Below are 20,286 nucleotides of genomic sequence, written 5' to 3' on the forward strand. Positions count from 1 at the left end.
TTAATTAATTTTACTTTAATTATAAACAGGCTGTTTGCTTGCCACATCAATCGACGCAATAATCGTTAGATTGCATTGATGCGCACGTGTCATCGCGTACTTATGTTCCAAATATAAATTTCGACTACCGTTTTGTTACTCACTTCAACACCCAAACTCATGTTACGTATTCGATTATATTTCATAAAGCCAGGAACGACACTATCTCGCAAATCAATGTATGTGCTTCCTAGAAGTAATAAAAAAAACTGATAAAAAACATGGACACTGTGTACTCCGCACGTGTTTAAATAATAAGGCAGCGAAACACGAACTATCTCAAATATCGATCTTTGTATAATATTTACGTGCATTACATAATGAAATTGATAACAACTGTTTGGGATATGGGGTAACGTGTTTGGAACAGTGCACGCGCATGTGATCGACTCGCAGGGGAGCAACGCTATTATCGATTAGTTCGTGTGAACTATTGTTGTGGAGACAGAATGGGGCGCAGAATCTTTAGGGGAGACCGCCCTTCATTCTCCCCGCTCTAAACGATACAAACACTACCAAAATACAATCAATAGCAATGAGGTAATGAGATGTTAAAACTTACATGAATTTTTAACAAAAACCATTCATCTTTTATTTCGTTGTGTGAAGAGTGAAGTTGGAAGTTTGGAATAGTTACAAAATTTGACGTCGTTAAATTTTAATTCCTCCTTATTGTGGGGTGTCGCTGCGTTTTATTGCTTTCTATGTTTTGTGGTTTCCTCTGGATGGAGGAACTGCGTACGTTAATTCCGGGGGTCATTCCTTTTAGCGTGACAACGGAACATTTAATTAACATTCACAAAATTAAAATATAAAATTACGCGCAATTAAACAATACATTCCAAATATATTCACGTTTCTTCATGTCTTTTACCTTTGACAGTAGAACTTGAATATAAAAAACTCAAACAAGGCTGGGATTTATAGTATGAGCGATAACTTATCTTAAACTTAACAAGCTTTTTTTCATATTGCAACTTTGTTTTAGTGATAATTTAAATGAAGTATGGGCGCCGAAGCAAGACTGTCAAGGCAATATATTTAACAATATTTATTATTGCAAGTACGTTCTCAATCATTCGTGTTAACCTCACGATTCACGCAAGATTACAATAGCCTTAAACGTGCAAAATATTCGAAGTTAGTTCTCTCTTGTAGAGCTTTTTGTATTGAAATTTATTCCAGTGTTGCATTGCAGTGAACTGCAGCGAGTATGCACGCCTACAGACGTCCCGTGTAACTGGTTTCGCGATAAACACACACATTAAACGTGCTAACAATTTCTACAGAAATCACAAATTCCAATCAACGCCATTATCCTCTCTAATAAGCGAACGTCGCGAACCGTTTGCTGTAATTAAATTGTCTTATCATTTTACATTAACGTTATTCTTAAGTTTCCTTAACTAATGAAGTATCTTTTAGAAACGTAACGTCTCAAGAAGTCCTTTACATTTCGTGATGGTTCTGTTTTTTCGTAAAAAGGTTTTTGCTCCAAAAAAACGTTTGTAAAAGCTTGAATGTCTACCGTAATAGAAACCTCAGGTCGCTACTGAGAGAGTCCAAAGCGAGCGTGTATTCAGCCCGGTCGTTGTTGTTTACAAAAAACATAGCGTGAACCGCAGCCATGTCACAGAATGACAGAAATAACATTTTTATGATCATTCAAACAGTTTCTTTCATATAACACGGAATGTTACTTACGAGTAGTTGTGAACGTTAAACCATCAATGTTACTGTTTATTATTTTCTTGGCGAGCGTGCTTACTAACTTTCAAAGAAGCCAAAAGTAGCCACAAGATTGTATTTTAAGCGCTGCTACGTTTTATGGTTCTCATCTTCGTAGAGCTCACATTTAAATGAGCACTAAATTTCAATATTATTTGTTTGCGTAACGAATGGCTGTTTTATCTGAAGCTAATCAAGGAGTGGTGGAACTGGCTTTAACCACAACGGCGGCTGTATTGGTAGCTTCTAGTTTACATACATACATAGAAAATAGGCCGGTACCCTTAGCCTGACGTGGCTGTGTACAATCACTTAGATTGTATTCAAATGTTCTCCGAGCCGATTTGAGCGCAAACATTAACGCTTGAAGTTTGTTGTGAATTATGTCAAGTCAACTTGTTGCAGATAGTTTGAGCTCGTTGTTATTAAAGTCGTCACTCACACCTGTGACAAACGGGGCACTGTTATGAAACAACTCAACCGCAACGTTTTTTACAACAACCTTTCCTAAAAACCTCCCTTATTTGGGATTTTTACGTAAAATGTTTAAAACTTGCAAGTCGTTACCAGACTCTGAAGAAATTAAAAAGACGAATAATAAGATATATATATTGTTTACTCTACAAAAAGGTTCAAATTCTTGATAAGGCAAAGGAATTGGTTTTAAATTTTATTAAAAAAAGACGACAATAAGCTATAAATCTTTGACAAAAGTTATATAAGTAACTGCCAGCCGGTTAAACTTATGGAAGCTTTCATATCGCGCTGCCTACACGAACTACACCTTTTTGTACTGCAATTCTATTTCAAAACGACTGCTCGCAAATACATTAATCACGTTTGCGCCGGACTTTAATGGAGCTTGAACCAGCTTTATGCATAGATACCTGCTCAATTGGCACATTATGTACTTCTATAGAAAAGCCGATATGTAATTACTTGGTTTAGATAGATTCGCACGTCTTATAAGTAAAGGGAACTGCAAAGAGAATTAATAGTGTAGAGTAATGTAGAGGCAATTCACGCGACTGTGCCCTTAAAATTTATTGTGTTATAAATGCCTTCAATGGAACTAAATGTAATGATTATGGCTTTAGAAATCTGTGTTACGAATTCCTCCGAATAGGAAACTGCAGTTTTATTTATTGTAGCGATTACAAGACTTGAGTTTGAGGTGAATGGGATAAGTTCTTGTTGTAAGCCGATATGCAATACTTGTCTGTTAAGCAAGACAGTAAAATGGTTTTAGTTCAGTGTGGGCGGGTTAAGAAAGTTATCGAGACTATATAAACATAGTTGTGGTAAACTAACACAGAGTTACTGAAATAGAACAAGTAGCCGTCTCTTGTAAATCAATCTATCATATTTAATATTATCAATCTTTTCCAAGACACGGGTGTCCAGGTAATTACAATATTTATCCTAGTCTTTTAGGAATTTTAATGTCTGAAATGATTTATTGAACGGCGATTCTTGTACCAATCCCAATTAATCTTGGCCATGGCAGTATGAGGTCAATCCGGTAGAGTTCATCGAACTTTCAATCACAAAACAAAATCTCAACAACAACGGTCTGATTTCAAATTGTAAAAGAGCATTTATATAACTACAATTAAAAAAGTAGAACAATAGACAGGCGACTTGTCAATCAAAGTTGGTTGAAACACGCGATGTCCAACAACGACAGGCAGACGTAAACAAACAGTTTTTACACGATACAATCACATAGCAATTACCGCGGAGGTTTTATTTCGAAGTATTGGAGTTTATTTTGGATTTTTATTAGTGCTGTGGGCTCGGGACCAGTCTGCACGAGCCGGGCCGTGGGCGGCAGCGCGCCAGGCGAGATAACCGGGCCCTCGCCCGCACACTTGCATACAGCCTCCACAGCTAAGTAATAACTTAAATGCGAACCTTGTTACACTTCACTGCGGTTCGACGCAACCACTGCTCCGACAGAAACTACATTAAGCCAAAAGGACAACGCAATAAAAAGAAAATAAGGAAGTCTGAATGTTTACCTTTTACGATACCTAAAGTACCGTGCCCCAAATATACGAATAACAGTTTTATCCAGCTAACCGGTCGTTACATCGCTTCGTAAGTTATTTTGGAATAATGAAGTCTTAAGTATGCATCAGGAGTAAACATTGTTTACTTAATCGAATCCCACTCGTGATTACTCGTGTAACGTTAATTTTGTGAAACACTCCGTGGATGTGCCGCTTCAATTTATTTAAGTCTTGAAGGCTCGAGTAATTCGTTAACTCATGTCATTTAAGAGAAATTTCCTTAAGCTCCGTTAAGTCAGAATACAGAGAAAATGATTCACTCGTAAACGAAACAACTAACCGCCCGAATTAACTACGAATACGGCATAAAACGTAAACAAGAAAATGATCTCAAGTAGTGTTGCGTCCACTTAAACAACTCCGATTAGAACACCGCTTTACGCAGTCTATAAATACACGGTCGAGCTTTGCACACCATAAACAATAATCCTTAACACGATTTGTCACAGGCGGGATGTTCGGGGCGCACTCGCGGGTTCAGCGGCGCGGCGCGGCGGCGGCGCGGGCGCGTGCTCCGGCCGGCGCATGAGAGCGTGCACGCGCGACCATTGCGTCCGCACGACAGACAAAACACTCGTCGAAAGCGCAAGGGCCTTCGCCCCTTCCGAATCCGTGATCGCGCGGCGGGATGCAGCGAATGCTAATACTAAACAGGGCTGTCCGTCAGGCCCGCATGCCCGCGCACGTCGTTTAACGCAACGCACGCAGCGCTTATCCGATACTTTGGAATATGGGAAGCTGTAAACTACTTGCAAATCGTTTTGCTTATATAGTTCCTAGTAATGCATGGGCTTAACTTGTTCTTTGTCGTAGTTAAACTGTAACTAGCTTCGAGCTTTTCCAATAAATCACTTCTGATCTTCGGTATACATTGAAACTGTGTTCGAGCGGATTTTTTTTGTATTATCTTAACTATAGTTATCTAGCTGCGAAAACGTACGCACAGCCCTGCCTAGAAGATGTATGAAAAACTGACGGAATGGGTGCCATCTGCGCTAGGGAGGGGACCCTTGCATTAGCGGGATGACGTTATGCACTCCCAGAAGGGTTCGCGGCTTATCTCGTTAAATCACTCGAGCCCGCGAAATAATTTACGGAGGTGTGCGGTAAACAGCTTCCTACAGATAACTACGATTACCTTTCGGCAGAACATGGTTTAACGGCCGGTTATGTCCGTTACTTGTCGACATTTGCAGAGAAGGGTCTAAAATTATTACCACGGATTGAATTGTATATGAGAGAGGGCAGAAAACGGTATTTACATTCAGATGTGGGTTGGCATATCTATTAATTAATGGTCTCGCAATTTTTTGTGACGGTATGTGTATCTCATTAAATAAATATAGTCAGCAAATTAATAAGAAATCATTCACTAATCTCATGACTACATCTCGCATAGCTATTAATAATACCCATTGTAATAATCGGAGGGTGCGTACGGTCATATTGCGTCACACATTTACACTCATCGATATTATGGACATAAACGTCTATTAAACTCGACCAGTTTATTACTGACTTAATATAATTCGAGACAAATCCATTCCTTATAACTTGAGCCATAAAATTAATTTCCACAAATAAATTGAAAGAATTTTCTCTGCTCTGTTGGGCTAGGCTCAAAAAGAAAACTAATTTCAGACTAGCTCTCGAGTGCTTTTAATTTCATTAAGTAGGTTTACTTTCCAGCGAATTTTTAAGCTGAAAATTCTGAAACTAATTTCACTGTGTAAACTTAGAAATAAGTGTCGCGACATCGCTAGCGCAGTGTTTGCGAGGCGTTATTTGTACAATTACTTCAGAGCGCCTACCCCCTCCTACAGAGAAACTGTTACAATTGTGGGGGAGGGCTCGTGCTCTACAAAGTGTAGCGCAGTCTCTCTTTCCAAATACACCGGACCAATTTACAAGGTGTTAGGTTCCAGAGTGGTAGAAGTTTTGACGGTGCTAGCTAGTTACAACAGAACGTCCCAGCCTTTGGTTTTATTAAACTAATTTTAAGCACAAAAGTTCGAAAACTAGTTTTAAAATGGAAATCTGTGTTCTAGATAAGAGCAGAATCTATGTTTGCTGAGGACAGCAAATGTAGATGAAATGGGTAGAGAGGGTAGGGACAAAAGCTATCCGACTGTAATGTGCCGTAAATGTCATTCCTATTCATTACATTTCCAAAGAGGGTGAATTGGAAAACAGGAAGAATCAGCTGCTTATCATAAGTGCCACGCAAACTTTAGTTTCCCTCGCTCTAAGTGAAATAGAGCTAAGTTATGAGCCATTTCCTGGACTCTTAAGAAAAACTTTTAAAGAGAAGTAATAATAAGCAAGTTACTTAAGTTTTTTAAAGCCCTCGCATTATCTCCTTTAGCAATGCCAGACCCTAACCTCAAATGTTTATGTTCATAAGTTGAAAAACATAAAAAAGATGAATGTTCGTATCGTTCTGTTTACACGTGTTCCCGTCTGAGGGTTAGAACAAACACTATAAAACTAAACAAACTGACGACAATGTGACGTTGTGGTTCCAAACAAATACTTGGTTTATGGCTCTTAAGATATATTGGAAAGAGTGAGGCGTAAGATGTTTTACAAAGATTCTGGATTCAATTCCCTCGGACTACACTATCCAGGTCTATGCATCTACATATTAACTTAGATGTAATAATGGTTTAAAGAGAATAATGATAAAATAAGAAAGAAACAATCCTTAAAAAGATAGTAGCAAATATAAGTAACGTCTCAAGTGATAACATAAATTGTTCACAACGTTTTACGCATGAACATACAATGTGCAACAAAATTTAAACGGGCACACATATCACCCCGCGTCACAAGAATTCGCTGCAGTGCGCTCTGCGGCCCTCATACTAAGTTCGGCGAAACGACAACAAACTTCAACATGTCACAACCATTCCTACACCAGATTAAAATATATTTCCTCAATTCTAATAAAATCAATTTAAATAACCGCCGCTCAAAGTTTCGAACAATGCGGAAATGTTCCGGCTCGGCTAAGAATCGACTAATTCCCCTTTCGCTTGTAAAACGAGATTAAACTATTCGTGGAAGTTCTAAAAGCATCCCGTGATTTATAATACAAACGTGAGAAATATGAATTATATTTTTGAAGCGTGTCGATGGCGCGGTCGCGGCTGATGCGTGGCTGTGTGTACCATGCCGTTACTCTGTCGCCGCGCCTCGGGAACCACATCAATTTAAAGGAGATTACCTTTATTATATTTTTGGAGACTCGATCTTATCGTTGGTTACACGCGAAAGTTTCGATGTTTGTTATGGGGGCGGAGACAATGCGGGTTTAGTAAAATGGAGAGGAAGTGCTCATTTTAAACAAGCTTAATGTTTTGTTCTGAATAATATTTGTTTCGTAAATCTCCAATAACATTTTATTTGTCTTACATCTACTAAAACAATTTCAATTTAGGTTTACGTATACCGCCTTTCCCAAATTCAATAAGTTGAATCGTAAATCTATGTCTGACACTGAAACCGTACCTTCAGATCACGTATTGTCCATCGCTTAACAACACTCGGATTAAGCGAAGCATTGAACTCATAAGGCGTAATTTACGAGCACATAAAGAGTGCAGTTTAATAAGTGGAATTTTCAACAGGGGCCCGGCGATCGCGCTCCGACGGTCGTTAAACGAACCGACGAGCTCGCCTCTGCTCAAGACATTTTCTTATTACGAAAATTCGCCATGGTGTTTGTGACAGGCTTAAATCAATTCTTCTTTTTTTATTTCTAGGATTGATCGTCAGATTGCTTTTCTACTTATATTCAAGTTTTGAAGAACTTTAAGTGCTTCGTAAGTGGCTTTAATTATAAGAATTATTGTTACTAGAGTTAACGCTTTTAAGATACGAAACCATCCACTTGCTACTTATGGATGAACGAAAACGCTTAAACTCAAAGACACACAGACAAATCATCACGTGCCTATTACTTATAAACTTTATACTTAGAAAGGCATCTCCAATCGCCCTCTCCATTTGTGTACGCCATTAAGGAGCGTAAGCAAGCTAAGAGAATTATGTTTGTTGACGGAATGGATAGAGGATAGTGACGAGCCGCGAGAGATACGTAAACACGGCTTGACACGCCGCGGCTGCTGACCGTACAAACATATACTTGATACGGTTGCTCGGTAGCAGTCGGCTTTTGGGACACAGTAAGTGATATGTTTAAGAGGATCACACTTGCGTAATTTATTATGTAACATGAGTAGGGAGTGTGACGTCTGATAAACTTACGTAACACATCCCTTGTATCTAAGTGGAAAGTGTATCAAGACTAAGGAAAACATTTATAAAAGTCATGACAAGAGAAAAAAATGTTTTGTTAATCCTAGAGGTTTTAACCCCTGCTAGCTTGTTCTCGGATCAGGGGTTAAGGATGGATCAGTAATTAGCCATGCCTGCGGCGGTAGCGGTTATGTTGACAACTCAACGGGAAATTCGATACGAGCTCTTCAGTTCACACCACCAACCACCATTCCTAAGTCGATAAGTCCCTAATTGGCTACTCGAAACAGGCACTCCCAGCCCTCAGTAATTTTACACTTATCGTACCACGAGATGACGGGGACGTCTTGTTATTTTAAATGAAAGATGATTCTGTCATTCGTCATGCTACCGTTATCGGAAGAGTTAAGTTTCAGAATGTTTTTGTGTTGATAACGACTGATCGATTCGGCAGGCAGTCACAAAATTTCGGTAATTAATTGAACGATTGAAGAGGGTTTCTTAGTAATGTCTGAAATTCGCTGGAAGAAGACTTATCTGAAAGTAATCTTATTACAGATGTCTGATTGCTCTTTTGGTACTTGTATATTCATAACAAAAATAAAAAGTAATTTACAGATTAATCCCGATCTATCCGAGCCCAGTCGGACTAGCCCGATGAATACGGGTGACCAAAAAATAAGTAAGTTATGAATCCGCCTTACGAAGATTATTATAACAACTTCTATTTTATGTAGTTATCCCCATTATAAAATGGAATAAATGAATGAAACCTACTGTAATATTTCATGCTTATCAGAGATCCACAATGGGATATAAATCTTACATACGGTCGGGATTACACGCGTCTATTGCATCACATTGAATGTCAGAGTGACATTTGAAGCTGGTAGGAGTAAGTTTACTTGATATTACACAATTTACATCATTATACTTAATGATCAGTTCGAGTGTTTACCCTGGCTTCGTAAAAGGTATTCGGTCGGTCTCGGCGGGCTGAGGGCCTTACAAGGAGCTGCCCAGTAAGGAAAGTGGTCCCATTGTGTTAAACGTGCGCCCTCGGTTGTTCACCTATGTGAAAAACTGGCGGAATTCTAAATGTAGACCGGTTCCATTCGGCAAGGAATGCACTCACTTTTGCTTTGAGGACTTTAGAGAGACTAGTTTAAGAAAGTTGGTTAATAAAGAATATTAGGCGTTTTTTTTTATAAATTATCTAATTAATTTATGTACATTTTGCGTGGTTATTGCATTTTGCATTGATGCGGTAATCTAATTCGAGTTTTCACCTAAATGTGTGTGTAGAAGAAGTTTATTGGGGGATAATTTCACTGCTTTTTTGAAGCTGTATATTATGAAACTCAGTCATGAGGTAATGAAAATCAGTTACACCTAACTTTATGAATTAGGTATTCATAAAGTTAGGTGTAACTGACTTATGTTATAATTTTGAACCTAAGACTTTTGAGACATGTATAAGAATAATATGTATTATGTACTACGAGTACAGAATCTTATTATTAAACCAACATGAAAACAAAATCTAATTATCAACCGTAAACGAAACCAAAAGACAGCGCCAGCGAACATCAAAACTTTCATAGTTTCTATGAAAGCTTTTTCCGGTAAAACCAGGGCACGTGCGAGCTAGGTGTGGCGACGCAACAATTGCCAGACAATGCCTTGTTAGCCCTTTGTCGTGAGTCAAGTTCGGGAGTCGTGACATCCTCGCATTGTGCCGCAATCAGGGAACCATTGACCGGGTGCTGGGTGATGGGTGACGGGTGTCAAGAGCTCGTCTTGAGGACCGACAACCACCTATGACGGTTATTAATAAGGCCATTGTCTTTTAATGTGAAAGACTTGTTCGTTTTCGTGAGGATGAATAATTAATTAAGGTTTAGTATCCACTTATTCTTTTTAAGCATCTGGGTTTTTTGGTTTACGAGATCATACTTTAGGGTAAAAAGAATAGAACTTGCTCAACCGGCAAACTTTTCGGCAAAAAAAGAGTATTTCAATTAAATTGCAAATAAAATAAAGTAAATGCTTGTATTGAACTTAGATGACCTCAGACAGCAAGTGGATTTATTTCTAGTAGTAGATATGAACTACAAAAGAACAGGGAGAGCTAATATCGATTTCACCTAACGTTAACATATGGTGCCAAATGTCCGTGTCCCAAGTTCACGTTGCCAAGTGCAGTCTTTGTTTACTAACATAGAACATGAGTAAACCTACCGAGTGATCACCTCGGCAACTCGCCAACAGAGGGCGCTATGCACCGAAATAGAAATGTCACTGGGCGGCCGGCACGCAAGAGTTATGGCTTTCTCTGCGGTAGGCATTTCCGATCTTCCGACTAAACATAACAAGAGCTTTACAATTTCGTATTCCCGATTGTATTTCAAAATTATATCTACCTTATACGTAACGTGTAATCTATCGATGAACTCTGGATTTAGCCCAAATTCTAATCGGTTAAATCTCCTTTTAATACTTATTATAATTTCCATTTCACAATTTTCGTAAACTATTTAGAGGATCTTTGGACTTATTCTCGTTCTCTTCGTGTACAAGTCCATAGAATAGTCCATAATATGTGTACGAGTTATATAATACCTAGATACAATTTATGGTAGTTTTTAAATGAACCGAAAATACATAATGTTGTAATATTAGCAAGAACTGTCTAAAGTTTCTAACTATAGAAACACAACCATGCGCACTGATTTAGCGGTTTGAGTTCGGAAGCATACTTATTTTTAAAATCTATCTACGGAGTGCCGTATTTGTAGTTCCTTTCGCCAGATACGAAATTAATAGTTATTAATTTGTCTATTTCTATATTTTCTACATAAAAGCCAAAAAGTATTGAGAAGGAACTTTAATCTCTAAATAATATATTATATTACTATGATACCGAAATATTACATTGATCTAACAATTTTAAAAAGTTATATCCTGATCCCTCATTTGAACACAGGTATCTCAGGTCGCTCAGAAGCGCGAAATAAATTTATTATCGATGAGTACAGAGCCTGATAATTCCATACAACCAAATAAGTATACGCGCACGTCCTTACTTACTTTTTACGAATGGAAATAGAATAGGATTTGCGTCACTAGAGCCATCTAGCGACAGCTGGCTGATACGTTAAAGCCTTAACGTAACAACTTAGTTCAAAAATAAGCCAACAGATGGCGCAAAGCTCTAAACATTAAAAGTGGTTTCCGCGTTGCAGTAGCCTAGAAATCTTAGTAAATTTATAATGATTAACTCACCTATTAGCTGTTAACGTCGTCATATCGACGTTATTTGTGCACGCTGTTAAAATTTCATCGCAACTGCTGCCACCTGTTATGCGCTGGACTGCACTTAGAGAAACATCTTCGCTTGAGTTCTTCCCGATGTTTGTCGCATTTCCACTAGATGGCGTTGTCCTTTGTTTGGTGGCTTGTTTATGTCTACTTAGCGCGAAAAACAGTGCTAATACTGCTTTTAATTTTGCATCACGAATGTCGACAGCAGTTACTTGTTCTAATCCTTGGACTTTTTGAGCGTGAAGGAAGTCCAAACAGCATTGGACGTTCTCCAACTGCAAACAAAGAAAGTATTTTTTTATGAATAAAAAAAATAGCAATTTCACTCTAATGGTGTTTCGTATTGCATATGTTCGATTGTATATTTGATATATATCTCTGTTTAAGAGGAGAGCATGGTGAAGGTATCTATGTATATTTGATAATCGAGAATTCGATATACGCTGTAAAAATCAATTATTCCAAACATTAATCGCTCGTAAAATATCACAATCGACAGTGAATAAAATACGAAAATGGTATCGGTGCAAATTCGCAATGAGACCGTTTTATTAATAATTAATCACACGAAGCTTTTACGTATGTAGTTGCCATTGTGATCGCACGCGCAGCCGCTTCCGATCTTACACGATCAGCGTAGCAATGAAGTTTATCGCTTTCCGATAGGCCTTGAAATATCAAAGAGGTGTTTGGACAGTACCTGCACTTATTTAACGACACAGTAACCGATGCTAAATAACATGGAATAACGTGCGTGCTTCATGCCGATATCTTTAGAGGTTGAAGTTTAACCATGAAATTGCATTATGGTCGGCTGATACAATGTTGGCGATTCTAAGAAAAGATAATATGAATGAACATGTATGTTAAAATGTACATGTACGTATTTCTTTTCATGGAATGTTAAACAAAACAAAAATATGAATTAAAGACATTACCTAGATTACACTTTTGGGTATTAAAGGCTGAGCATAATAAATCTCGGCATCCACACATACGAGTATCTACCAATACAGAAACAGGAATTCAAGAGCAGAAATTGAACGATGTTAACATCAAACGATTACAACGAAGAACATGCCTTCTTGGGCTTCCAGAATCAATTGGTGACCTCAATGTGACATGTTGAACAGGTACAAAGCATGCATCGAGTTGCGCACGCGTTGCGACACGGCTGAGGCCGGCGCCGGGCCTTAAAAGGCAAGTCTCCTGAGCTCATAGGTCACCGGCACAACCACTGGGTCCCGAGCCCGATGCCCGCCATTGTGCACCTACCCTGGAGAAACCAGGGCTGCCCACTGACCACCGACGAAAACATAACTGAGTTGAATAGGAACGGACGTCAAGAAATATATCCTATTTAATGCAAAATAATAAGGGTCTCTCACATTTTTTTGTCATCATGATCTATTAAAACACAAATTAAGAGGTGTTGGAGTCGCGTTTGAATCTATTTGAAAAAATATTGATGATGATAGCAATACCAAATTGTGCATTGACTTCCTTTTGAAAGGTTAACGATGTTCCTTATGGATCATTTATGATGCAATAACTTCAAACCTTAATTTTTAATTGCTATATTTGACGTGAGTATCTAGGTTATACAAAATAATATTGTGACGATAGAAAATAGATTCATTGTCATACAGGAGCGACTACGTGAGAAGCTTAGCGAAGCTTTTGACTACGCAAGAGCTGTGCTGGCTAATATTATCGTCACTGTGTCTAAGTTAGAATAACAATTGATTTCACATATGGTTCAAATGATTTGGACTGCAACATACATGAACTGCCATTCCAAAATTGCCGGGATAATTACTATCCCAAATAAGAATACTTGACTTGACTTACTTAAAATATCATTAAATGATCATTATACTACATCTACTAATAAGTAATCCCTCATTTCATTAGGACTTACAAAAGGGCTATTTTCAACTCATTCCATACCTGTCGCTACCCGAACGAGCAAAGTGTAATTTAGTTTTCCTGTTCGGTCATTCTCGTTAGTTGGAGCCCATTTAGGGGGTTAAATTTGGCACGATGGATTGTGACAGGCTTGCTCTCCTGTATGTGAAGCCAAATGGATTCTAAAAGGGGAAATTGCTGCGGATTTTTTTCTTTTAGATAATCTCTAACTGGACAGGCTATGTTAGTTAAAAAAATAGGGGTCATACGCCGATCTGCACTTGAACTTAAAATAAATGTTGCTTTTTTACGGTTTAAAGCACTTGCTTAAGCACTCCTGCCATCCCTACACACGTCAAGGAAGCTATCCTGTATAATATTATGGTCACATGTCTTACAACAGATATTTTGTACCTTTTGTGTGGCTTCTTTAGTCTCTGGAACAAACGCCGCCTCCCACGAACCGTTTGTCGTGACAAAACAACAGAAAAAATAACTACAGACGTTTCATTATAAACTGTATAACATTCTGATTGACGTTAAAATATTGTGTGCCAAGTTTGCAAAGAAATGTCCCGTCAAAAATTTTCTGAAATGCTTCTGCGTGACGAATCTCGGCAACCTTTCTCATAAGTATGCAGTTGCAGATATAATAAAAACTGTGTATTACTTTTCCTTATATTCTTCAAACAAGTTTAAAGGCATTTATAACAACTCATAAAAGTTTGTAAATTGTACTACAATGTGAACAATTGAGTAACAGCATCATAATTCGAAAGAGGTCCAAAGAATAAGTCGTAACACAGCAACGAGAGCACAAATGTACAAAGCTGTCAGAATTAGTAAATTGCTTGGAGCAGGCAGGAATGAAATTGGCTTAGGTAGTACAGAAATAGAATGAGAAAATTGTCTCAATTATGTTACTGCGTTACTGCAATTACTGAGGAAACTGACAACCGCCAAAGGAAGTCCACTGTTCAAGTTTTAAAGTCACGAGAACGAATTGAGCTATTTCATGTAGGTAATAACAACCATACAAAACTTTACGGCAGTATGATTCGATGATTCCTCCATAGATGGCCAATGAACGTTAATTAAATTGGGTCTATTGAATTTCCGACAGCGGTTTGTTGACAACGGCAGGTCAGGTGTACCTGATTTGTGACCTGTCGATGATGTTACAAGCGTGGGAATTAAACCCATAACGTTATTACATGGCTATTTTATAGTTTACTTGTGTTCGTGTAGCGTCGAGAAAGTTTTAACGCAAAAGGAAAGAAGAATTTTACGCCAGTTTCACACGTTCCCCCAATTTCTTACGTAACGGTGAAGTTATTTTCAGGGATACTACTTGTCGTCTCGTCGAAAACGAGTTATTATTAGATTATTCTGATTACCTATATTCTTGGAAACAAACGATTATTCTTTACAAATCTAGTATCAGTAGGTTTATCTAAAGAATCCTATCTTTTTAGTCAAGCCAATTCGACAATCTTCAGAATTGATAGAACAAGTCAACCTCATGCGACTTTTCAAAACGCAATATAATTTCCATCCCTCTGAACTTTTTCTATTGACGTAAACGATTATAAAAATTTAACTTGACGAGTGGGTCTGGCTGGATTTACATTAGAAGCCCTAATCTAGGTCGTGTAGAGACTAACCTATTTCTTTCCGTTTGCGGTTCATAATAGATGACGTAAGTATGCCTTATGAGTGTGCTAAAATTCATTATCACTTCATAGTCTAGCGAACCTACTTCCAAACTTGTTATGATACACTGAATACTTATAGTATAGCTACTTACCTATGTTAAGACAAAAGTGAACTGACTTTTTTCGATTCTTTGATAAGTTTTGTTGTTTTTTATAATATATAATTCAGGATGTATCAAGTCCAAAGAGATTCAAATTATTACAGTTTCCGCAAAAAAGTTTTACTTTTTTTTTAGGTACTTAATAGCTTTAGAGCAGCTCCAGCTGTAATTTTTGCTGTCGTGTTAAGATTTTGTCGATAAAAGCTTCAAAATTAACAATAGCTGATAACGTTCCTACATGTATACGATAGTGGACGTGACAAATGTATTATAACTCGTAGCTTATGGCTTACAATCCCCGTCGTGCTCAGTACGATTTCGCAACTCTAATTGGTCTCCATTTATCGCTCTACAATTAGATTTCACTTCGGTAAGAGAGATCGTATAATCTGACCTATTGTGCAAAAATATTTGTGCAATAATAAATGTATCAGGAACACCCACACGAATGATCCTCGAGATGTTGGAAATGGGCGAAGCTGTAGTAACGTAGATCATGTTCCGCGATAGCTGAATTCCAAAGGGAACTGGACTATCACACGCGGACACGATAAACAATACGGCCCGATTGGCGAAGTGCCTTCGTACTGTAACCTCAAGGCTTTCGCAGTCCGTCCTAAGGTTCACTTAAATATTTGTACGGAAAATATTTGTTCCGAGTCAGTGTTATTGGTCCATAAAGCCTGGATAACGTTCAGGTCACGTTTTATTTATCTGAGGTATACAGTTGTGGGTCCTATAGGCATCGCAAAAGTGACATCAAACCTCGTAGAGTTAGACACAGCATCAGTAAAGTTTAGACTTAATTTGGAAAACGCCTTCATGAAAAAAGGTTTAAGGCAAACTGTCTTGCAATGGTTTGGGAACCTAATACTTTTTGCCAATATGCCTTATATTGGCTCAAAGTAGTAATTGGCTCAAAAATTTTTATTTATGCAATCAAGCTCAACTAGAAGTCCTATGACGTAGACCAGTCGAAACAAGACCGAAAAAAACGAGTATTCAGTGTGATTTCCATCGTCATCTCAAGAATGACACTTAAAAAGTATTTTTACCAATCTAACAATGTCAAATTCATTATCAAATACGTTACAGACTAAGGCTAACTAAGGCTAAGTATTAATTGCATGCATGCAGTCATGATGACACCCAGTACCAACTGAATGACAGGGACATACTTGATACTAGGTAGTATATATATACTAGGTACTTTACACATACTAGGTGCTTTATACTAGGTATTCATAGTATGTGGTCACGACCACGATGTGTCGTCCCATCATTTCCCATGGGTGTCGTATGAAGCGAGACCGACTGTTCAGAACAGTTTGTGGTCTGCGGAAGACCAATCGTATATTGTAGACAAAGAGATGCTGTTTTACTGGTGATGAATGTCTCACAGTCTGAATCCTTAATAATACCGTTTTCACAAACGACTTCAAATAAAAAAAACCACTTTGCCAAACTTGATGAAATTCACCCCGAAGTCCTAAGGTTACAGACATACAAAAAGAACCTACTACTTCATGAAGTCGGTAGAAAATTGAAATACCTAATAAAGGTTTTAAAAAAGATAAGAAAAGAATGCATGCAGATTTGCGTGATACTGAATAATTTATAAAAGAAAAGCTATAAAATATGATATTTTTTATTTCCTCAAGAAATATACATATATAATATTATTTTTTAGGCGACACGACGGTCTCTTCTATTATTTACAGCTGACGCTACATTTCACTTTCAATTCTCGTATCGAACAAAAGACTGTCAATAAATAGGAAAGGTGTTCAATTGTTTTACTTGATTGTGCTCTTCCAGAAAATAATAAATAAATAATTTATGCAAACTGGCTTCGTGATCGTGATAAAGATTTATTATTAATACTTATAAATGTTGATGTTCTTTTGTTTTGTTGTAATAAATAGGCACTTTATTTTCCTTATGGTACTTTTACAAAATATTATTATCATTGTAACGATTTTTATTGAAGAAATCACGTGTTATGTGTGTTTGCTGTATGATGTTGTATCATACACTTGATATAAATTATTTGAACGTTTAATTCTGCCATCTTTAAAAGAGTTATTACAAAAAGTAACCAGAAATATTTATTGAATGTTTGTGATATACTAAACAAAATATTAAATAAATATAAACAAAATGCACTGAAACAGATGTTTTGTAATATGTGATCAAACAAAGAAAACCTATATCACTGTCGATTTTTTAAGCCCCAGATCTTTGACTTCATCATAAAATTGAATATACAATTTCTTATCGGTCTTTTCGAATACAACTGTTATACTTACAATAAAATACCCTAAAGTATTGCTAATATGGTATACACACATAAGTTAATACTTTGCTATATCAATACGGATCGATCAAAGTATTGTCAGACGCCCACAAATTTCGAAACCATATCCTTACAAAAAAACCAATTGTGTATCAAAATGTTGCATTAATAGCCACACCAGTTTTATTACAGAACAGGTACAAACAATTGACAGCATACTGAAGACACAAAAACATCCTTACAGCGAAAAACTTAAGGTTTAAATTCGTGTGACAATGTCCCTAACTCCTGTTATATTGAGAGAAATTATTTTAATCCACCGTGCTACGGCTTAAGCACGTGCAAACTTGATCAACACGTTACAAGGTGAGACCTTTGCCCTTCACTACCAAAGAGGCTGGCAACCAGTCAAACTAACTTCTTTTATAGACCATACATCCGAAAGTAGGTCACAATTATTTTAAGTTTTAATGCAGTAGTGTCTATGAAGAGATTTTAGCTAGCTAATGTATGGGATATTGTGGAAAAAGCGAGTTGTGTACACGCTGCTTTCGATGGTCAAAACTCATTAAATACTAAACGTTGGACTTTTGTAACTAAATTTTGCGGCACTTCCCGATAAGCTAGCACGCTGAAATTGACAGGGAAGTTTCTAACCTAATGTATATTTGCAACTATAAAACGGCTGGACCGATTTAGATATTAAAACACGTGATTTTTTTAGATGTTTTTAAATCTATTAATTATTATTCTACTTTTTAGGTTGTAACATTGTGAGTGAATACATCATAGGCATTAAGCAATATTGCATATTGCATCAGCGTGGATCACACAAATGCTTTTCTACCCAGGGATCGATCTCGCGACACGTCGCGATACGTCGCGCTCATCGCGTTTGGCGCAGTGACATCAACCACTCGTCAAATATACATGTTCTTGCATGATACGGATAAATGACACTTTACTAAATTGGCTGACATGCGGATAAAAGCCTTGATAAGGATGATACCCACTGATCCATTATCCTAAATCACTCCCACAGTTTGTGTGGGACTCTTCAAATAATCTAGCACAGTCATATTCGCCTGCGAGACTATTTTTATTAGTATCATGACTGTCAAGGCTTTATTAATGTAGTTTTCAGAGATAAATAAAATGATTGATGATCAATGTCGATTATGTCTGGCTAGAATTCACGATGGCCTTATGTCTAAATATGTTCTTGCGCTATCTATTACCAGAATCTGTTGTGATGATTCTGATAGCCGTAATAGCATTTGTAGCTAATGTACGTTAAAATAAGGTTTTGAGCTAGCTTATTTTTTTAGATTATAGCACCTTATTGTGAACAAATGAGACCAAATTTTGGGGGATGTGTCGCTTTTGGTGGAGACTCTCTCCAGCGTCAGGTCAGCTCCCTCCTATATCTATAAATATTACATAGTCAAGAAATACACATTTAAAAAATTATACAACTTCATCATTTCTATATTTATTGAGTCAACAAATTGTGTCTCATTATACATATTGCTAACGCATTTCTAATCATGATCTCACATAAAAAAGTTTCAATATGCGCACTTGCATACTCAGTTACAGTCTCACGAAATCGCATCTCTATAAAATATAATGTATTTACAGTTAGCTGAACAGTGCACGGCGGTATGCAGATAGCTCATTAGTTTTGTGGTCGCCGGTGGATTTTAAAAGCAAATAAACATTGAAAGTCAAGTGCATCCCGTTATACGGCGTTAGGTCATCGCGCACTAAACGCACCAGATGACCGGGTTGCCATTTTACAGTAAATTATCAAATAAAATATTTGATTACCCACTTAAGTGCTGAAACGTGAGCTTTTAAAGTGAATCAGGCTAGTTTTGATCAAGGATGTTGGACGGGCTTCTAATGAATACCAATTAGCTTTACAGAAGGGATGAAGTGATAACGGGTCAATGGTTTTCTGATGATTTTTGTAAGCCAGTACGTTCAGTAAGTTCCAAAGTAAGTTACAAACTTAATATGCAGTTACCTTAATTAAACGACTGTTCCATTTTTGGTAATCACTCTTGATCTTTTAAATTAAAATAATCATCATTATCTCACCTAGACGTCAACATGCTAGCCACCAAACAGGTATTATTATTTTGTACCTCGACACTCAAACTTAATTATCACATTCGAATTATCGCGGTGCCAAAATAAGGCGCATTCTGGCAACACCGGCGTAAGCGCATGTATGTCGAGGTCTCGTCCTAAGGGCCTGCCACCTTAAAGTAACTTTATTGAAGATGTGGAAAAGAGACGGAATTCTACGCCCCGTAGCGCGCTGTCACGCTCACACAACTTCAATAATTTTAATTTATGAGATAGTGGAAGGTCCCTGACAACTGGAACGCACCTTATCTGTGTATAGGCAACAATCCGCACCAGCCATTTAATGCATATCTTGTTTCGATGAGTAAGAGTAAGCAATAAATGTAAAATTAATAAAGATGCTCCCAAAAGGTAAAGACGAGTTTTCTTTTATGAAATAAGAATTCTGACTCGTTTGTTTATTTATATTTCTTGCTGTACTAGTTCTTCAAGTTCACCTTTCGACCTTGTCAAAGACTTAATAAAGATAGTTAAATGCGTACTACATAATTTTTGCATATTAAGTGTTACGTAATGACAAAACAAGTTTCAAAACTGATCTATCTTTGATTTAAACGTGGTTAATATTAAATTTGGAGTCTGCTGTCAATATAATCAGCGCGACTGGACACAGCTCATAAAACAAGACTAGCTTTACTCATAAATCATGATAAATGGTCTAAACACGGGCCCCTAAAAGTGCGTAGATA

At 37.4% G+C, this 20,286-nt stretch overlaps 1 protein-coding gene across 13 annotated transcripts in view; it reads right to left on the reverse strand.

Moving 5' to 3' along the window:
• The window catches only part of LOC113492592 (protein sickie), a 180,564-nt gene that overhangs the window by 68,216 nt on the left and 92,062 nt on the right, over positions 1–20,286 (reverse strand). For all 13 annotated transcript variants that reach the window (XM_026870111.1, XM_026870104.1, XM_026870108.1 and 10 more), the window contains one exon: positions 11,385–11,698. In XM_026870111.1, coding sequence (XP_026725912.1) covers positions 11,385–11,698 — 314 coding nt within the window. The remainder of the gene's footprint in view (positions 1–11,384; positions 11,699–20,286) is intronic.

This window comes from Trichoplusia ni, chromosome 4 (assembly GCF_003590095.1).
Source record: "Trichoplusia ni isolate ovarian cell line Hi5 chromosome 4, tn1, whole genome shotgun sequence".
In the NCBI taxonomy this organism is placed as follows: Eukaryota; Metazoa; Arthropoda; class Insecta; order Lepidoptera; family Noctuidae; genus Trichoplusia; species Trichoplusia ni.